General features: G+C 37.2%; 1 protein-coding gene across 2 annotated transcripts in view; it reads left to right on the plus strand.

The window, feature by feature from the left end:
- LOC133534514 (uncharacterized) overlaps window positions 1–10701 on the plus strand; it is a 91441-nt gene that overhangs the window by 75052 nt on the left and 5688 nt on the right. For both annotated transcript variants that reach the window (XM_061873672.1, XM_061873671.1), the window contains one exon: window positions 7912–8014. In XM_061873672.1, coding sequence (XP_061729656.1) covers window positions 7912–8004 — 93 coding nt within the window. In that variant the 3' untranslated portion in view covers window positions 8005–8014. The remainder of the gene's footprint in view (window positions 1–7911; window positions 8015–10701) is intronic.

The following is a 10701-nucleotide window of genomic DNA, read 5'->3' on the forward strand; positions in this document are numbered from 1 at the left end:
AGCCCTTTACGTAATAGTCACCATACTTACGGTAGTACCCAGGTAAGAATGCACTAGTTAGGAACTCTTAGCTTAGTAGGTCTAAATCAATAATCACTTTCCTAGGCCAGTACATGTCTTATTTAAATTCACGTCAGCGGCATTAACAACTGACCGTCATCGACATTCTATAATTATCAATATCCTAAAATTCGGGCAGCTAGCTATACTCGTAGATGAAGGTTTGAAATTATGAATACAAATAATACAGATTAGATATCTGGTATGCCATGGATTATTATTTTAATTTGCCTACCACAAAAATCGCTAATACGAGGGTTGATTGAAAAATTCGCGGCCTGGCCAATTAAAAAAAAACTTTTTTCTTTTTTCTGCCGCCATTTTGAACTGTTATTATTCAACTGTCTTCCCGCGAAATTTCAATTGGCGTCTATATTTAAAAGCAATTTTACGGCATATTCAAAATTACGTGTCGGTAGATATCGTGAAAATGGAGAAATTAGAGCAGCGTGCTGTGATTAAATACCTGCATAAAAAAGGATTGACACCGAAGCATATTTATGATGATATGCAAAGTACATTAGGGCAATCCTGTCCATCATATACGATGGTGAAAAAATGGGCAGCTGAATTCAAGCGTGGACGAGATAGTATCGCAGATGACCCTCGTCCCGGCAGGCCAACAACGGTGACTAACACGGACAATGTGGCAATTATATGCGAAATGATAATGAAAGACCGGCGATTAAATGTGCGGGAAATAGCTGACATCGTAATCATCTCTTATGATAGAACTCAAAATATTATATTCAACGAATTAGGTTTTTCCAAGGTGTTGGCCAGATGGGTCCCGAGGCTTCTTTCAGTGGAACAAAAAATCGCTCGCCGTACTAATTCACGTGAATGTCTAGACCTGTATGAAGCCGATACTCGAGACTTTTTGGACAGATTTGTAACTATGAACGAGACGTGGGTCCACCACTATACATCAGAGACCAAACAGCAATTGAAGCAGTGAGTTCGTCCTGGATCTCCGCCTACCAAAAATGCCAGAGCAATTTTGTCGGCCAAAAAGTCATGGCATCTGTTTTCTGGGATGCAAAGGGAATAATAATGGTTGACTAGACTATCTCCAGAGAGGTAAAACTATAAATTCCGACTATTATTGCGAGTTATTACGCAGATTACGCGAGGCTCTGAAGATAAAAAAACCTGGAATGTTGACATCGGACTTTCATCTGTTCCCCAATTTAAAAAAACATATGGGTGGTATGAAATTTTCAAGCAACGCCGAGGTCCAAGCTGAGGTGGATGCCTATTTTGAAGGTCTCGAGGAAAGCTTCTTCAAAAGTGGTGTAATGGCTCTGGAATCCAGATGGAACAAGTGCATTCAACTCGACGTCGCGGACTATGTAGAAAAATAAAAATAAATTGAAAAACCTCTGTTTTGTTTTTAATAATCAGGCCGCGAATTTTTCAATCCACCCTCGTACCTAATTATATTTTTAAATATAAAACCAAAGCAACATGTTATTACTATTGACAGATGTATTATTAAGGTAGTGCTATGCGGGAGACACGACGTTACGTTTTTGTGTAAAGCGGTAATAGCCTCGTCGGCGTTGCAATAGCTGGCATGAGGTTTTTTTGGTTATTTACGTGAGTCGTGTCGTGTGCGATGCACATGCGCCAGCGCTTCCCACGACTGCACGTGGGCCCGGCCGCTGATGTTGCTTTAGTAGCCGCAAACCAAACTGAGGACCGGGTTGATAAATATCACGATCTCTATCACTCTTGATAAGAGTGTAATTGAGAAATCCTACGACCCCATTCATTAGTTTGGTTTGAGGATAGTACCACTAAGCAAGCCGATACAAGTTCGGGAACCTTCTGAACTAGGCAGAGGAAGATTATAAAGCGACAAAATAATATTAATTAATTATTAGTATCCCAAGCGCTTCTCATGCATTCGTATATCAACGAATGACAAGTCTGATACAATACGAGATATATTTACTACATGCTGTACCTATGCTGTAGGTAATGAATTTGTCTAAAGACGAAATTTTTTGAACTTGCGTAATGTTCGACGGATTTGAGGCAAAGTGGTTCACAATGGGGTGTTTCTCATATGACAGGTAAGAGTTACCGTGATATGAAGAGACCTCTATAAATATGCTAGGTGTTTCTTTGCCTGACAATAATCAGAAATAGGGATACTCGCGGAAGAATGAAAGTAACCGACTCCGAATCCCTACGGATTGCTTAAAGTAACAATGGGCGGGCCATGTACTTACATAGTCCCCAGATATGATGGCTGTTGGAGCATTAAAGTTCATTGTTCATTGGTGACAACAGATAGGAAACCGCTAACCAGGACGACACCCGATTGGGTTGCGACCTCAAAAGCGTTTACGGGAAATTGTTTACTGTTATTGTTTATTGGTTATTTGTGGGGTCTGCCTGATTTTCGCTGTAGGTACTCTGGTATGTTCACTGCTCATCAGTGCACGCCTGTGATTGGCAAATATATCTAGGAATATACATGTTTTGATATTTTTCAAATTTAATACTAAAAATTTCAATATCGTCATACAAAAAAAAACAATTAGACATTTAGAAATATTTGAACATTACTGACATTTACAAAATAACACAGCCAAATCAAAAATCCAAATAATACATTTAAAAAAAAAATTAGAATTAAATGTGAAAATATAATTATAAGATTAGAACAAAATTATTGTCTAATAAATAAAAATAAAATAATAAAAATATCAGAAATTTCAAATTAGATACAATCAATTACAATTCATTACTATTAAAATCTAGACTACATTGTTAACTAAAATTAATTATATATAAAATAATATTTAATCTATAAACTATAAAACTAAATCTAAAATAATCCCCCCTGGATCGTACCTGGCTCAAAGGTCCCCATTATTCCCGCTGCGTTTCCTCGCTGAACCGCAATGGAGTTCTGTTGAACCAGATACGACCCAGAGCGAGGATCGCAGCCCCTCTCTCGCAGGCGACGCCCTAACTCCCTGAAAAAGGAGCGAGCCTCTGAACCCCAAGGCCCCGCTGTCTCAATAGCCACCGGCACAAAGTCATAAGCTGATTCCAACGCAGAGTACTTTGCGTGCTTAGACTTTGCCGCGGACTCCGCTGCTGAGCCAGCACAACTTGTACATATTTGAATATGACTGATAAGTATTAATATGCAAGGTTTTTTCCGTGACGTTCGATTAACATTCTAGAGGCTTGCAGTTACCATTACGTCTTAATTAATTTGAGTATTCTATGTACGGTAATTAGGATGCGTGGGCGGATGATTTATAGCTTATGTTAACAAGTGCGCATGCCATGGGTAAAGACTTGCGCTCCAGATAAGGATTATTTGAAGTAATCCCCTTCCGCGTGATAAGTTTTATCGCCGAGGTCCATGACCTCTCCTGTATTTTTTTGCTGCTGGAGTTAAATAAAACGTAACATAGGTTCACTACACTTATACTAGGTGGTCTTCAAACTGTAATAAAGTACATTACCTACAAAACACGAACCTTATTAGGGTCAGGAAATAGATTTCATCGAGGCTACAGATACAGTGAATATTTTCATAGAAATTTGAGGTTTATGGTGATGTAGACTAGTTGGGGAGCGTGGGGCTTATATTAACAAAATTCAAACTTCTACATATATCTTTATACATCTCATCTCATCTCATCGTCATCTACATGACGCAAATTTATTCATCTTTCATATTTCGATGCAAAATGCCGATTGGATTGCTCGGTTTCGCAGAACGAAGCACTTGTAATAAAAAAGTCAACGGTAAATACTTACCCCGTGTTGGGGGTAAATATTAACAATGAAGGGGTAAGAATTAATATTTAGTATGCTGTTTAAAATATTGATTAGAAGTAAAACATAAAACTCATCAGTCACACATTCTTTTATTATACTTAACATATTTACATCTCAGAAAAAAATGTGATCTTCCCTTTGAGAATAATTAAAAGTTCTACCAACAGGCAGTCAATCAGTCTTGGAAAAATTTCCTATCGTTTTAAGATTGTACAATATTTCTATTTGTATCACAATACGTTTTGAACAATAAAGTTATTCTAAAACATTTACCCTACGGCCGCGTACGCAACCAGAGCTTCGTAACCAGATGCGATCGAAAACTATTTCTGCCTTGTACGAAACCGGTTGCGATCAAAAACTAATTCCGTCTTACTAGTTATCAGTTACGATCGAACACTTTTCTTTGTTGTACGAAACCTTTCGACCGTTGATAAAGTCAGCTAAGATTATATTAATACACATTGTTATACAGTATAAGTACTGTACACGTTATATATCTAGTCAAAAATCAGAACACAAAAATTGTACCAGTTGATAATATTCAAATACTTTGTTGGCAAATACAATGTAACCTTGTTCCTTAAAAGACACTGGCTTAAGAGACATGGAGCACAGACATTCAGGATAAGAAATTATCATGAGTATCATGACAAAATATTTGAAAAAAAAAACCTATAGCTAGATGGCCCAGACATTGGTTTCGTATAAGAACGAGAAGTGTTCGATCGTAACTGGTTACGGGTAAGACGAAATTAGTTTTTGATCGCAACCGGTTTCGTACAAGGCAGAAATAGTTTTCGATCGCATCTGGTTACGATGCTCTGGTTGCGTACGCGGCTGAAGGGAACATTTAACTCACTTCTTAATACCTATTAGCATTAATCATTTCAATTCTAACATGGTATTAGTATGGTTAACACTTACCCCATGCATTTGGTTAAAACTAGCCCCAAGGTTACTACTCAGACAAAAAAATATATAATATTACTGTGCATAAAAAACAAAACAACGCGCAGACATAATAGTCCACTAAATAAACAATCAGTAAACTAAATAATAAAAGCTCATAAAAAAAAACACATCGTCACCTGTATTTTCGTATCCATTTACCATTATCATACCTACACAACACGGCGGTCGGCAGACACCTGGTGTGCGGCGGCTTGTTCGCTAGGATAGCCCGAAGTAATAACCTTAAAGTTAGTACTTTGTCGCGTATAGTTTAGTAGCCTAGAGGCTTGTTAATACCTACCCGCGTTAAAACAAGCCCCACGCTCCTTCTATTAAGCCTTTGCGAAAATAACTCGTCGAAACTTCTCACTCTAAGCACGTACCATAAAAATTCGCGCGTTTCAATGACTTCCAGCCCATTGAGCGGTCCTCAATGGACCGCATTCCTTGCGCGCGCAGACTTCTCGGCCCACTCCTGCCCGTATATGGCCAGCAGTGGAATGAGAACTCGATGCATTACACTTTTTGCGGTAACTTCTTGGTATGGGGCTTGTTTTTGCGGGATTTGATCTGTGGAAATTGTTGGAGTGGTTAATATGCTGTTTTTTCTTATAAGGTGCCACTAATGTAATACAGGGATAATCAATGAATTGTTTAGTGTACGTATGGTTATTTGTTTAATGACGTATCGGTTTTGCTTGCATAAATATTTGATCGCAAATCGAATTGTTTCTTTCATGACTGATCATTTTAACTTTGTGTTCAATAGGTACATTTAGTTAGCTCGTGTCTTGCCTAACAGCAGATTTAAATCTTATAGATTTCGTCGGCTGGCTGTTATTTATTATGGATTTATTACTTATCTACTGACTACGATTACTATTAGGATTATAATATAAGTCATTATAAAAACTTTTTACAAAAAAAAGTAAACCGACTTCAAAAAGTATAAAATAAAATATTATCCTTTTTAAGTATATGCGTTACCAACTGATATGTTTGAAGTCGGTGCCAAGTCAAATTTTGAACCATACCATGATTTTAGTGCGATTCGATAAGGATGCAGCTATGTAAGTATGTACAATACGTTAGCCTTTGCCTTTTGCCTTACACGATAGCACCGCAATGAACATAGTTTCTGTAGGTGGGACCCTAAGAAACGGTCGAACCTTCTTAGCGCAGTTCGTACCATGTTTGTCGGTATATTAGTATAAAGCCATAGCTTTTATTTGCCGCCGTAATTTTTAAACAGCTATTTTTACTTATTTTCGAACTGTCCATAGCACGCAAGTGTGGAATTGAGACTGAGTTATTTTCAGTCCCTTATCCAGAGAACTTCGTTTCAAAATATAAAACAATTCAAGGACCGTCTTCAGGGCTTAAACGTTTTACCTTCATGCCAAATTTTACCTAGATCGATTCAGACGTTTAGCCGTGAAGAGGTAACAAAGAGACAGACAGAATTAATTCCAGTTTCCAATTTCCAATTACGACAGTTGTAATGTAATTTGTCACTAGCCAGTACAAAATCAGACGCCGAGGCCGAAACCGGCTAGGACGGGATGATGATGATGAATGTGATTTATAGACATAAAGCTGTTATTTTAGACCGGTATTTTTACTATTTGGCTTGGCACCGACTTCAAACATATCAGTTGGTAACGCATATACTTAAAAAGGATAATATTCTATTTTAAACTTTTTGAAGTCGGTTTACTTTTTTTTTGTACTTAATAAGTTTTTATTTTACCATTTTTAGTTTTAAGGTTATGAGTGACGCGTGACGCATGAATGAAAATCAGAATCACAATCATGTTTTACACTTAATTCTTTAACTTTCATAAATAATCAGGATTTTTCTCGGGAATTCATTCCTGCTACTACTCTAAATCGATCCTCCGCCCCGCCACTGATCACTGAAATCCTTGAACCTGAACCACCGAACATTCAACGACCATTCCCCGACCCCTCAACCTCTGACCATTTAACTCCTAATCCTAACCCCCAATTCCTCAACTTCCAACCCCCGGCCACTCATCTCCTACCCCCCGATTCCTCAACTCCCAACTCCTCAGTCCCCGACCCATCAACTCAACTTCAATCTGATTCAAGCCCCAACCCCACAACCCCCAACCTCGGACCCTCGACTACCTTTACTACCACCGTCTACCGCACAAACCTCTCACATCTTATTTCCAACACTACCTACATCAGAAATCATAGTAATATATCCAATTATAAGAGGGAAGTTCCACATATCGCCCGTGGTTAGTAATTAGTCTTACCACGAGTTTGACACTGACATATTCGCTAGTGTAACTTACTTTCTATGCATCTCGCTCATACTGGCATCCTATTAGTGCGAGCAAGATGTATCGGAAAGTAAGTTACGAACACGTCAGCTAATATGTAGAGTCAAACTCGTGGTAAGGCTACAGTTGCACTACATCAAATTGGTAGTTTTCGAGAGGAAATGCTTGAGTTGCTTAAGAATACAGTCGAATCACCATACCTGTGCCTTTAAAAATTGAGGAGTTCCCTCTATTCCTCATGGATTCCATCATCAGATCAGAACCAAAAATATTATAGGACCACCTTGAAGGTAACTCACTTCAAACAAAAAAAGAATTTTCAAATCGGAATACGGGTGTCGGAGTAATCGGTGAACGTACATACAAAAAAATCTTCATCATTGTCTATTTGCTTAAGAAAACACCAAAATCACCATACATGTACCTTTTGTGTTGCCTTTTGTACTATAAGGTTTTCTTTTGTGCTATAAAGATTAAATAAATAAATAAATAATAAATGTGCCTTTAAAAAATGAGAAGTTCCCTCAATTCCTCATGGATCCCATCATCAGATCAGAACCAAATTAAAATGGGACCAACTTGGAAGTAACTCCTTAAAAACAAAAAAAGAATTACTAAAATCGGACCACAGGTGTCGGAGTAATCGCTGAACGTACTTTAAAAGAAAAATAGCCACAACCGAATACAGATTACAGAACCTCCTCCTTCTATGAAATTGAAGTCCGTTAATAAATGAATAAATGTATGATTTATAGTATTAATTTGTTTGTTATAGCTTAAAGTGGCCGGCGTGCGCTCATGGCGCGGCGTGGGCTCGCACGCGCATGCTCACGCGCATGGCGGCGAGCTTTCCGTCTTCTGCTGGTGATAGCGCGCAGGTAACTATTTATATCGAAACTATTCATCATTATCCTTTTTATACCTACTTCGATCATAACTTTTAGCTGATTTATATTAGATACACGTTAATTAGTTAGCAACCTTTCAGTTTCAGTCAGTAACTTTTGTTTAGAAGTGATAAATGTTCGAATATTAAATTGCCAGTCTTATAGGTCAACGTTTAACACCAATTATATTAAAAGTTTGTAGAGTAAGACCAAGCTAAATTAGCTGCGATTTTGATAGCCCAGACTGTGCAAGATTTATTTAAACGTCATAATTTCATAGAAGTTTGTTCATTCGTAACTTAAAAAGTCTTTTATAATATAAGTTTAAATTACTATTCTTTTGTAACTATACAATTGTATTTAAAAAATCGATACACTGCTAAAATATAAAGAGGTAACGAAACTGTGCACAGATTAAGAGTAATACTTACTGTCTACTTACGAGTACGTCTGCATGTTCCCTGCTATATAACGGGTGATAACAAAAAAATGAGAATGATTTTCTGTATAAACAAATAAAACTGTCTACATAAACAAAAAATGTTGTTAATAAGTTGTTGCTAGTTCTTTTGAGATCCTTGAATTTCAAATGTTTTATTTTTTCAAACATGTTTTTGTTAGAATGGAGTCGAAACAAGAAACTCTGCGAAAACTGTTGTATACACAGTGAACGGAAAAACATGGAATCCGCATTTGAGAACATTACCGTTCAAATTCTCGGGACAATTAGCACACATACACAATTACGCCTACATTTAAATAAGACGATACGTTTACAGAACCGGTAATCAAAACTGATAAACGAAATAATAGTCATCTCTATTACACTGTGTACACAACTAAGTGTAGATGAAATGCATATAATGTCAATAACTACCATTCAGCGACATTAATCCGCTAATAACCTTCTTGCTGTACTACTGGCAGCTGAGAGTTCGTGGTTCATATTTTGATTAGAATATGACTTGGACAGGGATAGGTTTATGCCATAATAGTTTGAAGAACCAGTCAAATAATCCACGTATAATAATTGTGTGCAGATTAAAAGATAACTAGTTAAAATGTTGTTATGAAATGAGACACTAACCCAACATAAGTAAATATTCATTGTTGTGTTAACATATTCCGCTATAATAAGTATTTTTATGACTAGATAAATTTTATAATCTCACTATCTGAAGGTTGTCTGGAAGAGATCGCTGTTTAGCGATAAGTCCGCCTGTTGTTACCTACCAATGTGTATATTTTATCAATTTCTGTATCTGTTTTTTATGTAGTGTGCAATAAAGAATTTTATTATTATTATTATTATAATCAATCTGTATGGCAGAGCGTAGTCATGTTCAGGTACATCCAGCAAAATTTACATGGGTACACGAATTGGGTCAAAAATATTTGAAAAGGCGGGGCGAAAATAAAGGCTCATCCCCCCACTTTCAGTTCCGACGGAAGTATTTTGGTTGGAAATGGTGACCTCTGCGTGCGTTGTCTAAATGCAAGACGGAGGAAAGATTTCTGGGCTGCAAGTGAAAATGTACAACGGGAGAAAGATTCGACAAAAATTCTTAGCCATATTTAAATGACAGCAGGGGGTGGATTTAAATGATCCAAATTTTTAGATATTGTGTGTATTTGTTAAACAAATTAATTGAAAGAGTGACAGAAAAAATATCTACATATAAAAACGTTGTTTTTATAAACCGATTTAGCCGTCTATCACTGACTGTCATATCGGTCGAACAGTACCCCTAGTGTAAATATTTTCGACAGCGAAACGTGACGTACGCGTTTGCGTTAAGTGTCATTTTGTATGAGATTTTTGACTTTCCAAAACGTCCCGCTTGGCGCGCTGTTCAAAAACCCATACAAAATGAGACTAAACGCAAACGCGTACGTCACGTTTCAAAATCGAATTTATTTACACTAGGGGTACTGAAGTTGCCAATCGAGTCGTTTGTAAGCCCTGCCCACCTTAGAGTAGTTTACGTTGGGCTATAATTGAGCTGTCAGAATGCTTGAATGTTTTATTTCCGTTCTCTGGTTGTACATTTAAAAAATTCTAACTTAAACATGGGGAAAAGGGACACAGTGGGTCATTTTAGTACAGAAAATGTACCAGTTTCTACTATATATAGAATTATTGCATCCTTGACAATAAATGGCAAAAGTGGTAGTGGCTGGCCAGCGAAGATAATAACCAAGGCAAGCCTGAATTGACTCCAAAGCACTTTTAATTATATGAATTCCATGAGCCAACGAGATGCCGCCAAAATTTTTAAGTGTTACCAACCGTACATTTGTCAATCATTAAAAAAGATAGGTCTTGAATGGAAGCTGCTAGAAAGTAAGATCCCGGAATACACTAATCAGTAAAAATCGACCATTATGTCTCCGTGTCCCTAGATGACTCGAAATCACAAAGGGAAATCATTCAGTTTGGATGATAAAAGTTATTTTCCTTTTAGCAAAACTGATATACCTGGAAATGGTTGATACTATACTAGCAATAATTCTACAATACCAGGCAATATCAAACCACAAGTATTATGGACAAGTTTGAGCAGACATACATCACAATTCTTGGACTCCAATAACAATACCATTTGTATGTAAGAAAGTCCGAAATCCCACAAACCTTCCACAATGTCGGCTGATTGATAGTTTTTTTGGCTGTTTGA

The sequence above is a fragment of the Cydia pomonella genome, chromosome 2 (assembly GCF_033807575.1).
Source record: "Cydia pomonella isolate Wapato2018A chromosome 2, ilCydPomo1, whole genome shotgun sequence".
Taxonomy (NCBI): domain Eukaryota; kingdom Metazoa; phylum Arthropoda; class Insecta; order Lepidoptera; family Tortricidae; genus Cydia; species Cydia pomonella.